Source organism: Rhincodon typus, chromosome 25 (assembly GCF_021869965.1).
Source record: "Rhincodon typus isolate 14 chromosome 25, sRhiTyp1.1, whole genome shotgun sequence".
Classification (NCBI taxonomy): Eukaryota; Metazoa; Chordata; class Chondrichthyes; order Orectolobiformes; family Rhincodontidae; genus Rhincodon; species Rhincodon typus.
Window position 1 is genome coordinate 4803127 of NC_063356.1, and position 23452 is coordinate 4826578.

The 23452-nt window shown below is 43.0% G+C and overlaps 1 protein-coding gene across 1 annotated transcript in view; it reads left to right on the forward strand.

Moving 5' to 3' along the window:
• Positions 1 to 2463: 2463 nt before the first annotated feature.
• ddx20 (DEAD (Asp-Glu-Ala-Asp) box polypeptide 20) overlaps positions 2464 to 23452 on the forward strand; it is a 25678-nt gene continuing 4689 nt past the window's right edge. The window contains exons 1-8 of the mRNA XM_020512515.2: positions 2464 to 2679; positions 4174 to 4342; positions 5863 to 5977; positions 11527 to 11669; positions 15405 to 15543; positions 16865 to 16923; positions 18114 to 18196; positions 22559 to 22664. Coding sequence (XP_020368104.1) covers positions 2479 to 2679; positions 4174 to 4342; positions 5863 to 5977; positions 11527 to 11669; positions 15405 to 15543; positions 16865 to 16923; positions 18114 to 18196; positions 22559 to 22664 — 1015 coding nt within the window. The 5' untranslated portion in view covers positions 2464 to 2478. The remainder of the gene's footprint in view (positions 2680 to 4173; positions 4343 to 5862; positions 5978 to 11526; positions 11670 to 15404; positions 15544 to 16864; positions 16924 to 18113; positions 18197 to 22558; positions 22665 to 23452) is intronic.

Here is a 23452-nt window from a genome sequence, read left to right on the forward strand (position 1 = left end):
AGGGAGCGGGGTGTTGGCGGTGAGGGAGCTGCGGGAGGTGCAGTGTGTAGAGAGGCGAGCGCATTGGGAGTGGAGCAAGGGGAGATGTAGTGGGGAATGGGTAGGGGAAGGGATAGCAGGTGGTTGTATGATTTGGGGGATCGGTGAGGGTCACAGTGATGGAGGGAGGGGGGAGAGTGAGAGTATGAGGAGTGTCGGGTGAGGGGTGGGAGTTGGGGAGAAGGAGAGGGAGATTGAGGGATAGGGAGGGTTGGGAGTAGAGTGAGGGGAAGTGTTGAGGGCGTAGATTGAGGATAGGGCGTAGAAATGGGAACAGTGAGGCGTGGGAGGAGAGAGAGTTGGGCAGGGGGTTGGTGAATGAGGTGTTGGTAGAGAATGAGGGAGTTGGGGTGGTAGAATGAGGGGATGTGCGGTGGGGATGAGTGAAAGGAGGAGAGAGGGTTGATGGAGGGAGAGGAGTGATTATAACCAGAAAGGGGGTTTGATGGGTTGGCATACAAGAGGGGGATATGGCAGCGTGGGTTGTAAAGGAGAGTATGGCGTTTATTTTGTGAAATTGTGTTCGAGAATGTAAGTGGATTGAGGAAGTGGAAATGGGGATTGGGGAGAGGTGCGCTTTCCTTTTCCACTTATTGAAATACTTCAGTCTTTGAGTAAAAGGTGTTCCTTCAGTGTATTTAGGGGCATGAGCTGTTTGAACACTGATGGAAGTCTGCTATGTGATAGGAATGTGGGGCTGGAGGAGAGCTTCCCCTGTACCATTTGCCTTGTTGAGAAGTTGCTGGCTTTGGGAGGTGTTTCTGAAGATGCAGAGGGTACTGCGTGTGTGGAATGAGCTGCCAGAGGAAGTTGTGGAGGCTGGTACAATTACAAAATTTAGAGCCACACAGCTGTACTGCATGGAAAGTCACCCTTTGGTCTAACTTGTCCATGCCGACCAGATATCCTAAATTAATCTAGTCTCATTTGCCAGCATTTGGCCCATATCCCTCTAAACCCTTTGTATTCATGTACCAATTCAGATGTCTTTTAAATGTTGTAATTGTACCAACCTCGACCACTTCCTCTGGCACCTCATTCCATACACGCACCACCCTCTGTGTGAGAAAACTTTGCCCCTTAGGTCTCTTTTAAATCTATCCCTTCTCACCTTAAACCTATGCCCTCTAGTCTTGGATTCCCCTACCCTAGGGAAAAGACCTTGACTAATCACCTATTCATGCCCCTCATGATTTTATAAACCTTGATAAGGTCACCCCTCAGCCTCTGACGCTCCAGGGAAATAGCTCCAGCCTCTCTACAGTTCAAACCCTCCAACCCTGGTGACATTCTTGTAAAACTTTTCTGAACCCTTTCAAGCTTCACAACATCTTTCCTATAGCAGGGAGACCAGAATTGAATTCTGTATTCCAAAAGTGGCCTAACCAATGTCCTCTACAGCTGCAACATGACCTCCCAACTCCTGTACTCAATGCACTGACCAATAAAGGCAAGCATATCAAACGCCTTCTTCACTACCCTATCCACCTGCGATTCCACTTTCAAGGGACTGTGAACCTGCACGCCAAGGTCTCTTTGTTCAGTCATATTCCCCAAGACCTTACCATGAAGTGTGTAAGTCCTGCCTCACGCTTATCTAAGTTAAACTCCATCTGCCACTCCTCGGCCCATCGGATCAAGATCCTGTTGTACTCTGAGATAATCTTCTTGGCTGTCCACTACACCTTCAATTTTGGTGTGATATGTAAACTTACTAACCATACCTCCTATGTTCACATCCAAATCATATATATAAATGACGAAAAGCAGTGGACCCAGCACTGATCCTTGCGGCACACCGCTGGTCACAGACCTCCAGTCTGAAAAGCAACTCTCCCCCACCACCCTCTGTCTCCTACCTTCGAACCATTTAAAAGGCAGGGTTTGGAGGAATATGGGCCAAATGCTGGGCAATGGGGCTAGATTATTCTGGTAGGTACAGATGAGTTGGACCAAAGGGTCTGTTTCCGTGCTGTGCATCTGAATGACTCTGTGGTAACCAATAGCTGCTGTGTAACTGAGGCAATTTTTGTCAGAGTAGACATCTGCGCCCCTAAGTTTGAACACCATAAAATATTCTGATGTGAGTTTGATAACTGAAATATTGACACAAGAAACTTTGCTCGGCTTCTCAACATAAGACAGTGATATAGTGTAACTTGATGTGATCGGTTTTTTCCCTCCTGGTCACTGCTAGATTTCAGTAAAACGTTTCTGTTATGGTCAGTTGCTCCCCGAAAGAAACGCTACAAGATAAATTTTCTGTCTTTCCGAATCTGTGTTGTTTTGAATGGGGTAATTAACAGTGAAGTGCTGGTGGTTACTGGGCTGTCATTGTGGGTGGTGGTAGTGGGAGCAATTTAAAATAATCAAGGATATTGTACTATGTGCAGCTAATTAGTTTGATTACGATACTTGATAGGCACCAGAATTCTGGACATGCTTCACGACATCATTAGGTATAACCAGTGCTGCAATGGTTCACATCTTAAGCTCGAAAATTCAGCATGTGATTTTTCTTTACAAAGTTACGTGTCTCTTTCAGATCTGATTGTGCAAGCTAAATCTGGTACGGGGAAAACATGTGTCTTTGCTACAATTGCATTGGACTCCCTTATCCTCGAGAATCCGGCAACACAGGTTAGCATTTGTGTGAAATTTGCAGAGGTTGTTCTGAACTTTGCATATTGCCCCTTTCTTGTGCTGTGTAAATTGTTGTTCCCTTTGAAATTTGGAATTCTTCTGTCTGTCATGATGGGAGCAAGACAAAAAGCTTTGACAGCATGCCTCTTTTTCGGCAAGCGGTTACCAGCAAACAACCGCTGTGAACCATAGTTAACTTCATTTTGCACACTCTTGCCATAGAAACCTGCCCAGTTGTGTGTAATTGGGGAAAAGCACTGAGCCCAGTGCGGTATTGTTCCAAGCAATCGCTGACAGTTTCTGCTTGAGCTTTCTGACAGTGTTGAAAACTGGGCAGCAGATATTTCTCCGCATCTCCCAGTTTTAAAAGCTTGAATGCATGGGAAGTGGGAGTGCATGGTTGGACACAGATTACCTAGGACAACGTTTGCTCACATTACAAGTATTTAAGTGGAAGCAGGAGTTGAGATCTTGCATTTACGTAGCACATTTCATGTTTGGAACACACTCGCAAGTGTTTTACAATCAATGGAGCACTTTTGAACTGTAGCTACTACTAAAACACTGGGAACTCTAGCCAGTCTGTGCCCCACATAATCTCACAAAGAAGGTATTTGACACGCTTGCCTTCATCTGTCAGAGCATTGAGTTTAGGAGTTGGGACATCATGTTACAGCTGTACAAGACATTTGCTAGGCAGCATTTGCAGTATTGTATACAATTCTGGTTGCCCTACTATAGGAGAGATGTTATTAAACTGGAAAGGATGCAAAAAAAGATTAAGAAGAATATTATCGAGATTGGAGGGTTTGAATTATAAGGAGGGACTGGATAGTCTGGGACTTTTTTCCCTGGAGAGTAGGAGGCTGAGGGGTGACCTTATAGAGGTTTATAAAATCATGAGGGGCGTAGATAAGGTGAATAGCCAAAGTCTTTTGCCCAGGATAGGGGAGCCCAAAACTACAGGCATAGATTTAAGGTGAGAGGGGAAAAATTTAAAAGGGACCTGTGTGGCAACTTTTTCCACACAGAGGGTGCTGCGTGTATGGAGCGAGCTGCTAAAGGATGTGATAACGTGGGTACAATTACAACATTTAAAAGACATTTGGACAGGTACATGGATAGAAAAGGTTTAGAGGGATATAGGCCAAATGCAGGCAAATGGGACTAGTTCAGTTTAGGAAACTGGTTGACAGGGATGAGTTGGGCCGAAGGGTCTCTTTCTGTGCTGTATGACTGTACGGTTCTATGACTCTATAACAGCATGATGATTGGTTGATGAATGAATATTGGCCAGAATGGCCAGGAGAAAGCAGTTAATTTTCAGAGAAGTGTTCTTGGTTCTCTGTCTCGGTAACACATCTTTCCATCCAATTTTTCTTCCATCCCCAGCAACAATTTGATTGCTGCTGCTGCTGTGGTGTTCTCTAATCACGATATACCTACACTGTAAGTTGTGTTGATGGCCAGTTCTTTCCTTGTTGCTTGCAGGTTCTCGTTCTGGCGCCTACCAGGGAAATTGCAGTCCAAATCCACTCAGTCATTACAGCAATTGGCATTAAAATGGAGGGCCTGGAATGTCACGTCTTCATTGGAGGGACCCCATTGAACCTAGACAAAATGCGGCTGAAGAAATGCCATATCGCAGTAGGTTCTCCAGGTGAGAGAATTCTAGAACAGAACACCAGCTGGAATGCTTTCCCAAGGCATTTCACAGAGCTTTAGCCTACGCTATCGACTTTGGGCCATGCAAGCAGACTTACAGCTTGGTCACAAAGGTTTTCAAGGAGCTTTGTGTAGGAAGGGGGTAAGGTGGAGAATCAAAGCCTTGACCCTCAGAAGCTGGGCATGTAATTCCCCTCCGTGCTGGTGCAGTGACGATTGGAGATGCTGAAGGGGGCAGAATTGGAGATCTGCAGTTATCTGGGAGAGTTTTACAGCTATTGGAGATCAGAGATAGTGAGGGGTGAAACCACAGAGGGACTTGAAGTATCATAATTTGAGGCAAGTGGCATCTTGTGAGTCTCTTGTTATTTCTTGGAGGCTGAGAAATTGTAAACTATGTTTGGAACAAATAATTTTGGAAACTTGCAATACTGTCCAGGGCGGCGTACTGGCTGGAATGGATACAGAGACTTGTAGGTCATTTTCTGCTCCCTGTTGATAAGATACAAGCAAGTGAAGCACTTTTCCATGACCCTGAGCTGGGAGTGTCTTACAGCCAGTGAACGACTTTTGAAATATAGTCATTGTTGCACTGTGTGAACTGCTGTTGTTTATATACTGTCAGGGTTCTGTAGAGAGCAATGTGACTGAAGGATAAGTATTGGCCAGGATGGTAGAAAACTGCCCTGCAGTTGTTTGGAATAGCACTGAGGTGCTCATCTGTGAGGGGCAATTGGACGTTTGTCATATGAGAGATGGAATCTCCAAAGTGCAACACTCCCATGGTACTGCCATCGAATGGTAGCCTGAGTTATGTACTCAACTCTGAAATGGAACTTAACTCTCAATCATCTAACAATACCGTGGTAACTGAGAGTTATTTGTAGGTCCTCAGTCTTTTTAAAATTTACCCTTTCATGGGGTGTAGGCCTCACTGGCAAGGGCATTATTTTGTTGCCCATCCCTAATTGCCCTTGAAGCTGAGTAGCTGGTTCGACCATTTTAGAGGCAGACTGGGGAAGGATGGTGGACTTCCATCCGTAACGGGCATTGGTGAACTAGATGAGTTTTTAAGATAAATGACAGGGATTGCATAGTTACCATTAGACTAGCATTTTAGTCTTTTTTTTTTATTGAATTAAAATGTCCCCTTTTGGTGTGATGGAATTTGAACCCATGTCCCGAGAACATTGATCTTGGGTCTGGATTACTAGACTAGCGAATCTGCAGTAACCTGGACAAATTGACATGCTATAGAGTTTGTGAGAGTAGGAACAGACAGTTTTAACCCCTCTTCTGTTCTGCCATTCAGTGAGATTGTGACGCAGCTCCATTTGCCCACCCCTCAGTTCCATGTTCCTGAGGTACTCTTAATTCGTAAAAACCTTATCAACCTTGCTTAACTGATGCGAAGGGTGAGCATCTGCTTTATATGGACTTTTTTTTTGAGGAACGTATTGCCTCATCATGCGTGTCACATGTATTTACTGAAGCAAATGACTTCCCTCAATGCAGGTCGCATTAAACAGCTGATCGAGATTGGCTTTCTCCCGACAGTCAGTATCCGCTTGTTCATATTGGATGAGGCGGATAAGTTGCTGGAAGAGGGCAGCTTCCAGGAGCAGATCAAGTAAGTGAGCAATTCCAAATTGTGACATTTCAAAATATTTCTCTTAAAGCTGTACTTGCTGTTGAAGGGCCAAAGCAGTTTATTTGATACAGACAACTATTTTAAAATGTCACTATTTAGCATTTGTGAAGTCACCTAGCGTTGACTCAGCACCCACAGCAAGTGTTTTGTTACTGTGGCCCATTCGCTCATTGAAATGGAGCAGTGCCTTGACAATAAAAAGGCCCCTTTGAGTCCTGAATTTTTTTTTGGATGAAAAGGAATTTCCATGAATGCAGACACTGTGGGAAGGGGACAAAACATTTTAAGCAAAGTTTGTTCCCCTTCTACAGGGAACCAAAAGGCACTTTATCGGAGCTCTGAATAAAAATGGAAAATGTTGGAGGCACCTGGCAGGTTAGGCGGTGCCTGTATAAAAGAAAGCACAAAACAGGGGTGAATGTTTCACATTTGATGCCAGTTCAGTGACCTGAAATTGTTTCTTCTCTTTTCATCCATATCCTGCAAAACTCCCCCTAACATGCACACAAACATACGCACTCGCCTTCAACTGCTTTATCTGTTCTCTGATGTCTCACCCAGATGACCATAGTGATTTTTGGGGTCTGGGTGGGGTTGGTTTGAAATCCATCCGTCTGGATGTACCGAGGTGACAGATATACAGGAATAAGCCATTCAATCCACCAAGGCTCCTTCAACACCTTCCAAGCATGAGGCTTCTGCGATCTGGAATGACAAGGGAAGCATACGCGGGACCACCAAAACTTGTAAGGCGCACACCATCTTGACTTTTGGCTGGGTTAAAATCCTGGAACACTCTTGCACATAGCATTGTGGGTGTACCCACAACCCAAGGACTGTAGTGGCTCACCACCACTTTCTCAGGGCATTTAGGGATGGACAATAAATGCTGACCTAACCAGTGATGCCCACATCTCGTGAATGAATGTGTTTTGTAAAAAAGAGAGCTTGTGCCTGATCTACTCTTTGACTGCCATGCACCCACATGTGTCATGTTTCCTTTGCTATCCTTGCCCAGCAAAACATTATCCAGCCTCCACCCTGAAGGTTTCTACTGTCCCTCTCTAGGCTACTTTTCTGGGGAGACAGTTTTAAACTTATCCAACCCATTGCATGGGCAGAATTTAAAAAAAAAAATCCTGATGTCAACCCTGGTTATATCCTAGTTCAAATTACATTATGATTCTTCCTGGTTTTTGCTTCCAGTTCTAGTGAGAGTATGTATGTCCTGTGTTCAACCCCTGTTGAATGCACTCCTCTGTCATCAGTGGTCAAGGGAACACAAGCTCGAGTTTGTACAACCTGTCCTTGTAGTTTTTCTCTGAACCTTGACGTAATTGATGTTGCCCCCCTTCTGAGGCTCTGCAACTCCACCTGAAGGCACTGAATTGCATTACAGCCTTGGATTTTCTTTTTAGTAATTACACAGCCTTATGAGACTGTTGTTTTGCCTCGATAAATTTTATATGTGCTGCATTTCTCAAATGAGCATGTATCCACTGTGACCGTTGTTGAGCAGGATGTGACAGCGTTAGGTTGCTATGACCTGGAATACACTGCATGAAATAAATTGATTTTCAAAAGAAAATTAGACATATTCTTGAAGTGGGAAAGATTTACAGGTCTACGGGAAAGAACAGGAGAGTGGGACTAATTGGATAGCTCCTTCAGAGGGGGCACACAGACATGATTAGCTGAATAGCTTTCTGTGCAGGGAAATTCTGTTAGAATTTGACAGCTGTATTTTTTTTTTGATGAAATACTGAATATATTTTGTGGGCATCATGTGTCAGCCGATCAGGATGCTTAAGTCACCAAACCACAGAACTAAAAATTACATTTGTAAAGACTGCACTTGAAAAGCAGAATACTGTGGCTGCTGAAGTAAAGCAGAAAATACTATAAATGTTCCCCCAGATCTGGCAGCATCAGTATGGAGAGAGAAATTGAGTTAACATTTCATGCCTGTGACCTCTTATCATAGCTGGGGAAAAAGTTAGAGATCCAAAAGAGAGGTTTTGAGCCTGGGGGCTGGTGGGATATGATCAATGGAAGGCAGGGTCGACAGGAGGAGAGATTGAATGATAGAACTGTTACTACTGCAGGGCCAAAGAGACTGTCTTAAAGCCAAATACATCTCTCATTTTCCCTGTTCTGATGAACTTGTTTTATTTTGTTTCATGGGATGTGAGCATTGCTGGCTGAAGCAACATTTATTATCCCTAAGGTGGTGGTGATGGACTGCCCTCTTGAATCACTGTAGTCCATTGGGGGTAGGGGCACGCAACACTGTTAGGGAGGGAGTTTCAGGATTTTGCTCCAGCGACACTGAAGGAACAATGATATTTCCAGGTCAGGATGATGAGTTGTTTGTAGGGGAACTTGTAGGTGTAGTGCTCCTATGCATCTGCTGCCCTTGTTCCCTAAGGTGGTAGAGGTTGCGTGTTTGGAAAGTGCTTCTAAGGAAGCTCGGTGAGTTACTGCAATTCATCTTGTTCACACTGCTGCCACTATGCACTGGTGTTGGATGTGGTGCCATTCAAGTGGGATACTTTGTCCTGGATGGTGTCAAGCTTCTTCTATGTTGTTGGAGTTGCACCCATCCAGGCAAGTGGGGAGTATTCCATTACATTTCCCACTTGTGCCTTGTAGATGCTGGAAAGGATTTGGGCAGTTACACTCGGCACTCCTAGCTTCTGACTTGCTCCTGTATTTATATTGCTGGTCCAGTTCAGTTTGAAGTGAATGGTAACCCACAGGATGTTGATAATGGGGGAGTAAGAGTGATGCCAATGCCATTGAATGGTGAGGGACAATGATTAGAATCTCTCTTGTTGGAGATGGTTATTGCCTTTCACTTATGCAAATGTTACTTGCCACTTACCATCCTAAGCCTGGATATTGGCCAGGTATTCCTGCATTTCAGAACAGACTGTTTTGGTATTTGAGAAGACATTATTGGTGCTGAACATTGTGTTGCCATCAATAAGCATTCCTGCTTCAGATATTATGATTGAGAGAAGGCCATAAATTGAACTAGTGACAGTGATGGTGCCAAGGAAACTATCACAAGGAAATGGGGCTCTTGTGGTGCAGTGGTAGTGTCCCCACCTCTCGGCTAGGAGCTGGGGTTCAAGTCTCACTTACTCTAGAGATGTGTCATAACATCTGTGAACAGGTTGATTAGAAAATATTTGACCTGAGGAACTTCTGCAGAAATCTCCTGGGACTAGAGATGATTGATTTCCAACAACAGCCATCTCCCTTTCTGCTAGGTGTGATTCCAACCAGCTTTGTACCTCTCTCCATACAGATACTGCCTTACTTGCTGTATTTTTCTAGCATTTTCGGTTATGCTTACAGTCCTTGGTTGTTTGACTGAGCCTAACACTCCTCAGCTAGGAGCAGACCAGAAGAAAGCCTCACCTTTGTTAAAAGTTGAGGCTTGGGGTCTTGCTAATTGCTTTTGTGAAAGCTACTGCATGGGGGCAATTTAAAACCATGCTCCCTTCCCATGAGGAACTGTGTAAGCTGGGGCCATTGCTTTTTTGTTGGGTTATTTGGAGTTGAGTGATCTGAATCCCAGCTCCCTCATTACAGGTCTCATCTCTATGTATGGCTGTCAACCAGTCAGTCAGCATCTCCAAGGACCGCTCCCAGCTGCTTGACTGTAGAATTGATTCACGGAACTTGCTGTTGTTATCAGTTGTGTCATCTTAAAGTTAAACAAACACCTTGCTTTCCCTTCCTTTTTATATACAGACACATGTTTGCACTGGATAGTCACAGCTTGGTTAGACATCTATTAAGTGAATGTTTGAGCAAAGCTGTGTAACTTTCAGCAGCGTAGTTCCTTGACAGTAAGACACTACATGTCCAGGTTATATGTACTTTAGGCTTCCTAAAGTGTGTGGTCTTTGCAGACGCTCAGATTCCTGAAAGGTTAAAGCCACATTAAGTAGATTCTGCCTGAGCTGTCCCTCAAGCTATTCCTCTGTGTGTGAACATTTTGTTAATTGTCAGGTATGTGAGCATGTCCCTTCATGATGATTTATAAAGGTCTGTGAGACTAGGTTCACCATGTGGGAGATTTCCGATTTGAACTCTTCCATAGCCATTGTCTGCTGCAGATTTCCTGATCTCTACTGTTCTGCCGAGTGGAGACTAAGGAATTCCATGCACGGATTGCAGGATTCCGAGGTGAGAGGGGTGTCTGCCAATCATGGTACCCATGTGCTGTTTGAGGCCTGATTGTAGGCCACTACTGCCAGAAAAAGCAGCTGAGTATCTGAGAGGGCAGCTGAGGGAAAGGGACAAATTCTTTGCCAGAAAAACCTGATGATTCAAGTACGGGTAGGAGAACCAAGAGGTCACTTAATCCAGCAAAACCAGACACTCTTGCACCCTATCTCCAACCCATTCCTATCTGCTGTTAAATTACAGAACAGCCACCAACTACAGAATCTAGAATGTGAAATAAAGTTTGATTCACTTCATCGTGACCACTTCTGCTTGAAATAGATATTGGTATACATGACTACACATTATTGTTGCATTTACATTATAAACTTGACTTTTCATTCAAGTTAGTTTTTATATAATAAATTTGCCCAAACAGATCTTTTTTCTATCCTACTGTCTTTCTAATTATTTTTTTTAATCAGTCTGTATGGATATGCATCACATTTCCAACACAGGAGTCTTGATTTCAGACCTCCTAGCCCAGAGGTAGGGACACTGTCACTGTGCCACATGAGCTGCCCCTCACCACCCCACCCCAGCAGCTTTACTTATGTTAGTAATCTCTTCTATTAATATAAAAAGATGCTTTTTAAATTCATTCACAGGATATGGGTGTTACTGACTAGGCCAGCATTTATTACCCATCCCAAATTGCTCAGAGGGCAGTTAAGAATCGACCACGTTGCTGTGGGTCTGGTGTCACATGTAGGCCAGATGAGATGATAGCGACAGTTTCTTTGCTGAAAGGACATTAGTGAAACAGATGGGTTTTTTTTCCAACAATTGACACTGGTTTCAAGATCATCATTAGACTCTTAATTCCAGATTTTTTTATTACTGAATTCAAATTCCACCATCTACCATGGCAGGATTTGAATCCAGGTCCCCAGAACAGTGTTTGGGTTTCTGGATTAACAGTCTAGTGATAATATCACTAGGCCATTGCCTCTCCTCAAGCAGATGATTGTGGTTTGTTGATTGATTTAATTGACTGGTTAATGATGGAATGGGTGTTCTTGTGACTCAGTGGTAATTTCTCTACCTATGAGCCAGGAGGCCCGGGCTCAAGTCCCGCCTGCTCCATAGATGTGAATTAGAAAATGTAATGCAATAGGAACAGGTAGAACTAGTGTGGAAGGAGCTGTAAGACTGAGGAGTTAATAAACTCTATCTACAAAGAAAAGTGTTCTAGTTTCTGTCTTACTGACTGACATGGATCCAAATTGACAGCACTTACGGGGAGCAGTTTGATAGCCTAAAGATTTTTCTTTTCTGTTTCTTCATAGCTGGATTTATTCTTCGCTGCCATCAAATAAGCAGATGGTGGCCTTGTCTGCAACATACCCGGAGTCATTGGCCCATCATTTAACGAGGTATATGAGGGATCCCAGCTTTGTCCGACTGAACCCTACTGATCCATCACTCATTGGTAAGCCCACCTTGATGTCTACTGTTTAATGCTTTGAAAGGTAGAAAGTAGAGTTGATACATGGGAAAAACTAACTTGGCACTGGTGAGGAATTTCTGAACCGATTCAGTTTACTGGGTGAAACAGTGTGCCACATTGAACCTCTGCCACTTTGTTTTGAATCCAGCAGCCTCTGACAATGTATGAAACTCTTTGGTTTTACTCTCTCCATTTTTATAAGTGGTATTTTGAATGATCTGAAGCCAGGTTTCTGAAGTGCAAGTTTGTGCCGGGCAGTGCAGCATTGTTTCAGTGAGAAAGAAAGCGCTAGACTGATAGTTAAACTAGTCTCTTTAGCTGTGTTGTTGGGCTGGTGTGGAAGAAATTAATCGTCCCATGGGTCACTGGACCGGAAATGTTAACTCTGATTTCTCTCCACAGATGCTGCCAGACCTGAGTTTTTCCAGCAATTTCCGTTTTTGTCTGTGATGTACAGCTTCCGCAGTTCTTTCAGTTTTTGCTACAATCTCTAGAGTCTGCTCCATCCTTCAATTACATTGAAAACTTTTACGTTAGCTCCATTAATGCAGCTTGGTTTAATCAATTGTGTGATATAGATCAGCCCCACAATGACGGAATGTTTCTATACCCAAACATTTCCATTGTTTGTGTCTAATGTCTCCACTTATTTATTTTGGCTGAGGGGACAGATTGGTCACAATTAGACCAACACAGACTGTAAAATGGCTGTTACAAGTCTGAAGTAGGGTCACCAGACCTGAAACGTTAACTCTGCCTTCTCTCCACAGATGCCGCCAGACCTGCTGAGCCTTTCCGGCAATTTCTGCGCTCATTACTGTAACATGAGTGCTTAAAGTGGGCAATCAGGATATTTATTTCCCATGTCTGAATTCACTGGTTCTTGTTTGCTTCACTATGTCGCTGAGCTAGTGATGGATGAGCCTTTTTCAAATTGTAGTTTGATTTTGTAGCACCTTGCTGCGGTGCTGAAATACCAGAGTGCATCAAAGAATTACTTTTGGAGTGTGGTGAATGTTATTACTTTGGCAGAGGGCTTGTCTGTTCTGTCTGCGTTTCTTTTTGTTTCTTTTCACTTGCCTCTTGTGAAGAGTTCAGTCATGGCAGCGATGGCGAGGTGAGCCCAGGGTGGACTCATGGCTGCTGTGGTGAAGGTCAGTGCCTGCATCCAGCGCCGACTCGTGGAGGCAGAGGCGAGACTGGGCCCAGTACGAGACCCGGCAGCATCAGTGAGGTGGGCCTGGAGTAGACTCTTGGTGGTGTCGGTGGGCCTGAGCTTGAGCGGGTGCGAGACCCGGCACCACCGGTGAGGCCCAGCATGTTGGCAGCATCGGTGGAGGCGAGATGGTGCCGAAGAATGATAACTCTTGTTCTGATGGCACGGCGAAGGGACTAGCGGCTGGCTGTTCCAGGCCCGTGGCTGAGCACTTAACAAGAACGACTGTAAAGGTCAACTGTTTTTTTTTTAACTTTTCTGCCTTTATGTTCTGTTTTAAGATGACTCCAGAGAGTGGCGACACTATGCAGCACTTTTCACTGAATTTTGTAACAAAATGCACGTGACAATAAATAACTCAAATCAAATGCAAAAGCTTTTCTAGCCGGACGACTTTTCTCACAACCCGCAGTAAGATTAATTGTCACCACTGTCTTGTTCCTGTTGCTTAAATTTATTGAGACTGGGACGTGGGGAGAACTTGCTGTTGTGCTCAGTATGGGATGACTTGCAGTAACTGCAGCAAGTCAAGCAAAGCTGACCTTTAAAGCGACAGCTTAGTTAGAGGTAGCAGAAAATGAAGTATTCTATTTGCGGAGAGAAAGTAGTCTACCAGTGCCTGACGCAGATACGTTGCTGAAGGTGGCCTACATTTCCCTGTAATATCAATAGTGGCTGTTTTGAAATTTGGTATTCTTGTATTTGTCCTGAAGAATGTAAGATGAAAAGCTATGTGAACATATGTCTCTTGTCAGTTTTCATTAATTTTCCTGGTATGTGTCAGTCAAGGCCAGGAGTGGAGACTCTGCAAGTTGAGAAAATCCAGTGGAGAAGGGAAGAATTCATTTTTATTCTTTTTGTTTTGGTTCAAGGGTTTGGTGAAATGAGTAGCAGACAAACTTCATTTGTTGCAGGTTGGAGGTGATGCACTTCTCGCTCTTGTGACAAAATTTTCGCCTGTGTGATCCTTCAGCCTTGATCTGTTTGTCAATGGAGCCAGCAGCAGCTTCGTGTGTTGAACTTTTTGAATTGATTCCAGTGGGTCATTGTGATCCATGTCAGATCTTCACCCATCAAACCGCTGGGTGCAGTGAGCAGGCAAAGGCTGAGAAGAACTGTACACGGAGGAAGGGTCAGATGAACTTTTGAGAAGAATTCACAACCCAAGCATAAGATGCTGATCAATTTTCTTAGTGTTTCTGCAGTTTTCTGTTTAAGAGAGAAATAATGATCGACTGGGTAAAACTTTTCTGCATCTCTTAAGATTAATGTTGTTGGATCGTTTCCATTGAATTGAGGGAGCAGATGGAAATTCTTTCTATTGCTTCATATGAAATAAGGCCTTGTTGACAGTGAAGCACTCCCTCAGTCCTGCTTTGGAGTGACAGCCTTTTTTAACATTCAAGGCTCTGGAGAGAACTTTGAAACCAAACGTTCAGATTCAAACGAGAGAATCATGGTCAACACTTGTTGAAAATTGCATCTGTAATAACGTTGCTGTGCAATGCCCAACTGAGCACCCAACAGTACACGAGGGGCTGTGTTTCCTAAATAGTTTGTCACTGTATTCCATTTTATTGCTTGAAAACTGTTGCAGACCCTTAGGTGGGAACCGTGAGGGATGAGGGAGCCCTCTGTGAGTTGGGGAGAGTTCCTGTAAAGTGAGACTCGGAGCCGGCACACAGCTGCTGTAACTCGGTCAGTTCTTCACAGTGTCCATTGCGGTCTTGGAATTTGTGAGCCCCGCTTTGGGAAGCCCTGACTTGAGGGTCTATGATACTGCCCACCTAAGCTTGGGCTGGAGAGAGCATTTTGACAAAAGGGTCATTAAACCTGCTTTCAGAGGAGTTGAAGCAGAGCAGTTTGAATATGTTTACAAACTTTTTGAGCTTGCATGATTAAAATGTGCTCTCAATGGAACATTTTTGTTCATTCAAAGCCAGCATTCTAAACCTTCTTATCGGTATATGATAAACCTGGCTGTACAAAAACTGGGCATTTTACTCTCTGAGCACCACTCAACATTTACCACGTTTACATCAGTTACCCTGTTGGTTTAGTAACTGTCTGTTTCATAATGCTTTATTGCACCTGGTTATCACCACTGACCTCAGATTTTACAGGTTACTTTCCGTTTAATTAGCAACCAGGAATCTCTGCAACACTAGCTAGAGATCAGAAAAAGGCATTCATAATCCAGAAACATAGCCGGGTATCAGACTTGATCACAATTCGGTAGAAGTTTCCTGAATGCTTGGCTGCTGCAGTTTGTTTTACAATAATGGTCACGTAAATAAATATGTAAAAATGTGTCTTTCTCTTTAAAGACCAGTAGCTTTAATTTGCTGGGCAACGGGGAATCTGGGAAAATCGGAAATGTGGTACTGTTTCCATTCCAAGGATACTGGATTTCAGATGTAACACACTGATGTTCTGAGACCATGGATGATTTAACAAAAAAAAACTAATGTATTCTAATCCAGATGATTACTATCCAACAGGGCTGAAGCAGTTCTACAAGGTTGTAAATTCCTACCCACTTCCACACAAGATCTTTGAAGAGAAAATGCAGCATTTACTGGAGTTGTTCAGTAAGATTCCCTTCAACCAAGCTCTGGTCTTCTCTAACCTTCACAGCAGGTACGGTGGATGCAGTCAATACTCCCTTAAGCATTTCATTGTCATAGAATCATGGATTCACAGAATAGGACAAAGCCATTCAGCTCACTCTGCCTGAGCTAGCTCTTTGAAATAATTACCCATTTGCTCCCATTCCCTTGCTTTTCTGCTATAGCTTTGTGAATTTTTCCCTTTTGAGTATCGATCTGATTTTTTCTTTGAAGTTATTGGACTTGTTATTATTTGAAATTATTACCTACTTTCGCTGCAATTTGGGACAGAACATTCCAAATCATAACTCACTGCGTAAATATTTTTACTTCCTCCTCCTCCCTGTTTTCCCCCCCATTCTGTTATAATTTACTTGAAGTCTGTATCCTCTGGTTGCTGAGTCCTCTGACAGTGGAAATCTTGATTTGTTCCATCAAACCCTTCATGATTTTTAGCACTATTAAATCTCCCCTTGATCTTTGGCAAACAACCTCAGCTACTTTAGTCTCTCCATATTGACTCACTCTGCTTTCCAGTACATCTAATCCTTGATTTCTCTGGTCCTGATTAAAGCAGTGAGCAGGATAGAAATTTGTTTTGTTGCTGAAACAATTTTATATCGTATGCCCTTCTCAAAGCTATTCACATGGGACACTGAAAACGAGTCTCCACCATAGCTGCCAGCTTTGGCTGTTTTGGACCTCCAAGGTAGTATGATTGGAGTACAACATAACAGTTAGTTTAGTTGGAATGTTCTTGATTTATAGCTGGGGAAGTGATTGATTATTTCACATGACCAGTTTCTGGCTGGCCTTCAGGGAGAATGCTTTGCAGGGGGCCGAGGCATAGCCAGTGTTGTGTTGTTTTTGGTTTATATACTCTTTGGCTTCTCTAAGCCAGTTAATGTCAGAGATTTTGTTGATGATTCTGTACAAGTCACCTTCTCTGACTCTTAATTTTTATTTTGTCCTCTTCAAAGCACCTGGCTGAATTAGCAACATAGAGAGAAGAAATAATATGTGATGTTCTCCAGAAGGGTCACTGAACCCAAAGCATTAACTTCGCTTTCTCTCCACATGCTGCCAGGCGTGCTGAGTTTTTCCATGAATTTCTGTTTTTGTTTCTGCTTTTCCACATTCACACTTCTTTGTTTAGATATAATATATTAGCTGATTGAATGGCAGGTCCATTGTAAACAGTCGTATGAATATCGTAACTTTTCTTCCAGTATCTCATTAAATAAGACATTTTAGTGTCCTTCAGTGTATCAGTCACTTCCTGCTATATTTCAGAAACGTTTTAAAATTGTAGAAGTGTCACTGAGTAAATTTTGTATTCCTTATTGTCATAGGGCCCAGCGTCTAGCAGACATTCTCACCTCAAAAGGACTTCCTGCAGTCTGCATTTCAGGTTCGTGTTCTGTGTTTCTAACGTACAACTGCTATTCTGTTCCAAACACACACTCTTGGCACCTGGAGTTTCCACTCTATTCTGTTATATGATTTTGGGCACAATTAGTAAGAAAGCAAAGTAACTAGTGCAAAATTTCTAGCATCAGGATTTTCAGTGCAAGTTGAGTTTCCCTAATCTTTTCTGCTTAAATGTTTTAAAAATGTGCTAGAAGTCATGGTCACCCATATCCAGCTACTTCCCTCAGGATGAATTAATCACCACTGTATTTCCACTTATTTGTGCCCATTTGAAGGTCTTTGAGGAGGCTCTTACAAAGTAAACAATCCTTTGGGCATAAGGACACTCACTAATAGACTCATAAGTTTTCAAAATAGCTGTAATTTATTTTTCATTTACTTAAAAACTGATTCCTTTACCACAGTATAACCAGCAATCGTTCAGTGTGTAAGTAACAGATTAAAACACTCAAGGAAAAGTTGGTTCTCAAAATTGGCACAAGAATGTTGATCACATCTGAAACTACAAATCGATCCTTTGTGCTTTTTAAAATTTACGAAGCCAGAATTCAAAGTCTCGCCTTGCACCCTGTCCCTCTGATGTCCTCCTTTTCCACCTGCTGAAAGTCCTGACATGTTGTGATAATTCTCAATTTGAGAATGATCTCCTTCTGCTCCTTCCTGAAGTGGCCCTCCGTCAGTGAGATCGAGGTGTGCAGTAAGAAGCTCAGCCTGACTGTGATTGGGTTTTTGTCCTGAGTCCCCATGTAGACCGTTTCCAGGGGGATCACAGCGTAGGATCCAGAATGCACTATTCCTCCTCTCTTGTACTAAGGCAAGTCATGGTTTTTCCAGGCTGAGGTCAGCTAATCATGCATAGACCAGCTGAAGTGTCTAGTCTGTACAGTTACGTATCACATTGGGGAAGGTTTCCTGATGAGTGATAGTAGGAATACAATTAAACTGCAATAATACAAAAACATCTCAAGGACTGTTCCAGAAGGCAAATCACCATCATCTTCTCTGATGCATTTAGGGATGGGCAATAAATACTGGCCTAGCCAGTGACTCCTGCATCCCATAAATGAATAAAGGTTAATAAATGTGGTTTGTTAATCTAGAATACTTTTTAACGTGCTGTTTACAGCCCTTAATGCGCTAATTTCCATCCATATTCTTTTTCCTTTTTAGGCAGCATGAACCAGAACCAGCGACTTGAAGCCATGTCCAAACTAAAACAGTATAAATGCCGTGTCCTCATTTCCACTGACCTGGTGAGTTTTCAAAGGGGCCCAGTCATCCTTCATCTAAACATACAGGAGGGGAAATTGTTAATGGGAAGGGTGGGAGTCTTCTCAAAACTGCTCCAGATAACGCCGAAAGCCAGTGCTCTGAACAGAGCATATAATCGCTGCCAGTGAAACAGGGAACAGCTCTGCATTCATGACTCTGTTATAATCCTCAGTAGCTGTGTGTGTTGTTTGGCTGGGTTATTTGGATAGGGAGTAAGAGAGCTTAGCCCACTGACCTCAAGTAAGTTGTGTTCCTGTTGTGAAAGTGTGCCCTTCTCATCAGATAAAGGAAATTTATGTTCTTTACAAGTTTAGATTGCAGTTTCCTGCTCAACTAAATATAGGTTGAATCTCTTTTACTGTTCTGCTATTAGTTCTGTATCAGCTATGTACTTGGATCCCAATTTCTTGCCTTTTTTAAATGCAGCCCTTGATATATGATATTTCTTCCTTCAGGTGTTTATCTCGCATTCACTCACCTATAGAACACAATGCAACATAACAGCCCCTGCATATAAAATATTCTTTCTCATCCCTCTACATATTTCGTCTTCACTTGAGGTTTATGTCTTATTTCTGAAACCACAGAGCTTAGAAAATAATTTTAATTCTTTACTTAAAAAAGGACTTGCATTAATTTAATGTCTTTAGTGACCAGGGTCACCCTAAAGCGCTTTACAGGTAATGAAATACTTTTACAGGTGTAAAGGTGGTCCTTGACTTACAAAGGAACGTTCACACGTATTTACAAATGACTATTTAATATTGTGTTCCGATTTGAGTAGACGTAGACTTAACAAGTGAACTCTGCAATGGAATCTGTGTATAACCGGGGCTGTCCGTAGTCATTGTAGTGGGGGATATGTAGCAACCAATTTGAACACAGCAAGCTCCCATGAACAACAATGTGATGATGACCTGGTCGTCATCAGAGGTAGTAAGAACTGCCAATGCTGGAGTCAGAGATAACAAAGTGTGGAGCTGGAGGAACACAGCGGGCCAGGCAGCATCAGAGGAGTAGGGTCCCAACCCGAAATGTCAACTTTCCTGCTCCTCCAGCCCCACACTGTGCTATCTCTGAGACTCCAGCATCGGCAGTCCTTACTATCTCTGATGATGACCAGGTCTTTTTTTTTTGGATTATTGCTGATGTCGTTTGAGGAGTAAATATTAGCTCAGGACACAGAAAGAACAGCTCTGTTCTTCGTCAATTAGAAATCTGGAGTCTTTTAATCTCCTTAAGAGCCTGGACATATTTAGATGACCTTGCTCACTAGTCCGATTCCCAAAAATAACGTGATGATGACCTACACTCAGAAAGAATATGCCAGGTCTCTTTTTCATTATTCATTGAGGACATGGACATCACTGGTTGGGTCAAAATTTTATTACCGATCCCAAATTGCCCCTGGGAAGGTGGTGGTGAGCTTCTTTCTTGAGCTGCTATTGTATATCATGTGCTATCTCTAACAGTGGCCTGTTCTCAGGGCCAGGAATAAACTTTACTCAGTCTGAATTTTGTCAGCTGTTTGCTGGGAGAAACGTTGAGAAAGTTCTTTTCCCCAGAAAGTGTGTACGCTGCTCATGGAGGTCCTCTAGTGGTATCTGCCCATTATTGCGGTGTTTGCTGCACTGAGCTGAAGCATTCCTTGGGACTTGCTGATCTCCTACTCTAACTTTGGCAACAGTGATGCTTTTCAAGGCCCTGAGGAAATTTCACCCTGATATTTAAGAGTAGTTGGATCTCGTCGCATCTGCCCCTTTTAGTAGATCTGCCCCACTCGCATTCACCCCGTATCCCTTGATCATTTTTGTCTCAAGAAATGTGTCCAAGCAATTTTTTAGCTTGGCTGTCTGGTTGCTACTCTATCTTATGAGAGTTGTAACTCCACTGATCACTAGTAATTTTGATGGAGGGTGTGCTACACTTGGTGCTTCAGATTGGCCATTAGATTGAGACGGTGAGCAAAAGCCCTTTCTGCCTGACCTGGGTATTAAAGATGGCGTGGTACTATATTACAAGCTGGGTGCTTGTGTGGCGTTGTGCTGAGTAGTGCTCCCACAACCAGCATTAGCAGAAACAGATTATCAAGATGTTGCTGTCATTGATGGGAGAGCTTGTGCACAAGATGGGTTGTGCATTTACCTATAACTATGGAAATGGCAGAGCAGGCTTGAAGGGCTGAATGGCCTACTCCTATTTTTCTGTGTTTCTGACAGTGGGATTTAATTTTATTGAATATGAGGCACTTGCGATATTTGAGTTGTGGTGAAGTGCTGTGTAAATGTCAGTTGTCTCTTTTTGGACCAGACACTGAGAATACTTCTCCGGAAACTTATTTGGTGTTTTCCCACAGTTTTTATGACCTACAAATGAGCTGTTCAAACCAAATGATTCATGCTGGAATTTATACTGCAATCTAGCCTCCTCCCCACCCCTCCTTCCCCTCAAAGTCTTATTGAGATTCTCCTTAAAGGGGATGGGTTTCACAATCTGAGGCAGAAATGGCAGCCATGAAGCAGGTGATCAGAATTGATGGACCTGGTATTGACTCCAAAGCCCCTTTAGGTCTGGATGTTTTTTTGTCTCTGGGCGTGGCCAGCTCCAATAAGAGTCAGGATTCATATCTGACCGTGTACCCCTGCAATCATCCCCTGACCCCCAGCTTTCACTCTGGGTCAAAGCAAGTGTGAAGTATTAAACTAGGTCACTGTTGGGAAAATGTTTGGGAAGCAGTGCTGTAAATGTGGAGACACTTATTGCCTCAACCTGTCCCCTGTAGGAGCAAGTTTCACATTCTCACCATTCTGGGTTTAAAGAAGGTTTCTCCTGAATCTCTTATTGGGTTTATTGGTCTTATTTATAGCCCTAATTCTGAATTCACCGTCTACTCTTTCAGTTCACAGAATTATTGTGGTACAGGAGGCAGTCATCAGCCCATCGTGTCTGCACTGGCTTTCTGAGCATTATAACTTGCTGTCAGTCTTCTGTCTTTTCTCCTTAACTCTCTATATTGTTTCTACTTGGAAATAGCTGCACAGAGGCCGGTATCCCGTCTCAAAGTAGCCCTTTATTTACATGTGCACGGCGCATGGATGGTGACGAGCCAGTCCATAGACCGAGGAGTCGTTCTGATTCCCCTGTTGATACCTGTCAGCCAGGGCTCCCTAACTGGCCCAGGTTAACAACCTCAATCAAGGATTTCATAGTCAATGAGATCCACCTGGCCCTTGTTCCAATCATTATAATTTATAATTTAAATAATCATCCAGTGACCCTCTTGAATGCCTTGATTGAGTCTAACCCCACCATTCTTCCACGCAGTGTATTCCAGACTCTTAACTACTCACTGTATGAAAACAGTTTTCCTCACTTTGCATTTACTATATTTGCAAAACACTGCCCTTTGTTCCCACTTGTAAGTGGATTGAGAACCAGTTTCTCCCTATCCACTCCCCAGAATGGGAAATGTCTACTCCATCACATGTCCTTTCATAATCTTAAATAGCTTTATCACCCTTTCACCTCATTACCATTCAGAATGGAGAAACTCTGCTTATTCCTAATTTAACTTCTAACTTGCTTCTCCTCCCAATTGAAACATTGCCATCATGAGCATTCTCTTTCCTGTTGAATAAGGCTGCCTCATACTGGCTTCTAATACTGGCTACCTAAGATGTTAAAGCCTGGAATTTATGGTGAAGACATGTCCCCACTTGCTGGGCCAGAGTCTTATGTCTTCTATGGTCCTGTAGGTGCATAGTGGGTCTTTCATTAGTTGTATAATGCTGACTTTCATTAAGTATGTCTAATTCAAAATTCTCTCTGGTTCTTTTTGTAATAAACCAATTTTCTTCTGACTTTATTTAAATGAGGTATCAAAAGTCATGACACCAGGTTATAGTCCAACAGTTTTCTGACTTTGTCTGCCCCAGTCCAACACTGGCATCTCCACATCATTTAAATAAAACATTGAGTTCCCTGAACTGCCAAAGTCAACTGGATATTTTCCAGCTCTGTTGGTATAAGTAATGTTAGCTGAGACAGGGGCAGAGATGTTACAATTGATCTCTACTTTCTTCATTTGGGAAGTGAATAATCAGCTATTATGCCAGTTCACAATCCAGTGACTAGTCTTCAAAAAATATTGTGTGTGGATAGTTGATCCAAACAGGGTTGGACATAACTGGGTTGCAACCACTTGGGAGGGGACACACCAGTATTCCACAAGAATATAAAAACATTGGGCACAATGCACCAAGCTGTGGCTCTGGAGAGTATATGATGTGCGTGGATTAATGAAAGTAGAGATGTTTGTTATTTATGAATGTTGTCCCTTTCAGACTTCCAGAGGAATTGATGCAGAAAAGGTGAACCTGGTGGTTAACTTGGATGTGCCCCAGGACTGGGAGACATACATGCATCGAATAGGCAGAGCTGGCCGCTTTGGTATGAATTACATAGAATTTGTATATCTGAATAGTCCATTTGAACCATCTAGTTGATGCTGGTCTTTATGTCTCACAAAAGCCTCCTCATTATCTTACTTAGTCTCAGTCTACCCACACATCCTTCTATTCCTTTCACACTCGTGTACTGAAGATGTGCTGTGGTACCCTGGCCTGACGGACATGGGTGTTTTATGAAAATGGTACTGTAAATGTTTTTACAAATCTGTGTTAAAGGTTAAGCTCTCGAAGATAGCTCCAGGTCCTTTTACTGTTTAAAAAATAAATTCTGCCAGACCTATATCAAAAATTAAAAGAAGGAGCATTCTCATAAATATATCTAGGATCTTAAATGTTCCTACTGTTATGCCTGGTGATCTGATTTATGATTGCTGCAATTAGTTTAGAGGAGGCAAGTTGCAATGTGATGTTACCAAATCTGTTTCAGTACCTTGCACAGACATACTGGAATATAGATTAAATGTACTATCTATTTTCAGAGACAGTTGGAACTGCCGATGCTGGAGTCTGAGATAACAAGATGTAGAGCTGGATGAACACAGCAGGCCTAGCAGCATCAGAAGAGCAGGAAAGCTGACGTTTCGGGTCTGCACCCTTCTTCAGAAAAGTGGGGGCGAAGGGGACTCTGAAATAAATAGAGAGAGGGGGAGGCGATGATGGAAGGTGGATAGAGGAGCAGATAGGTGGAGAGAAGATGGACAGGTCAAGGAGGCGGGGATGGCGCCAGTAAAGGTGAGTGTAGGTAGGGAGTTGGGATGGGGGTTGGTC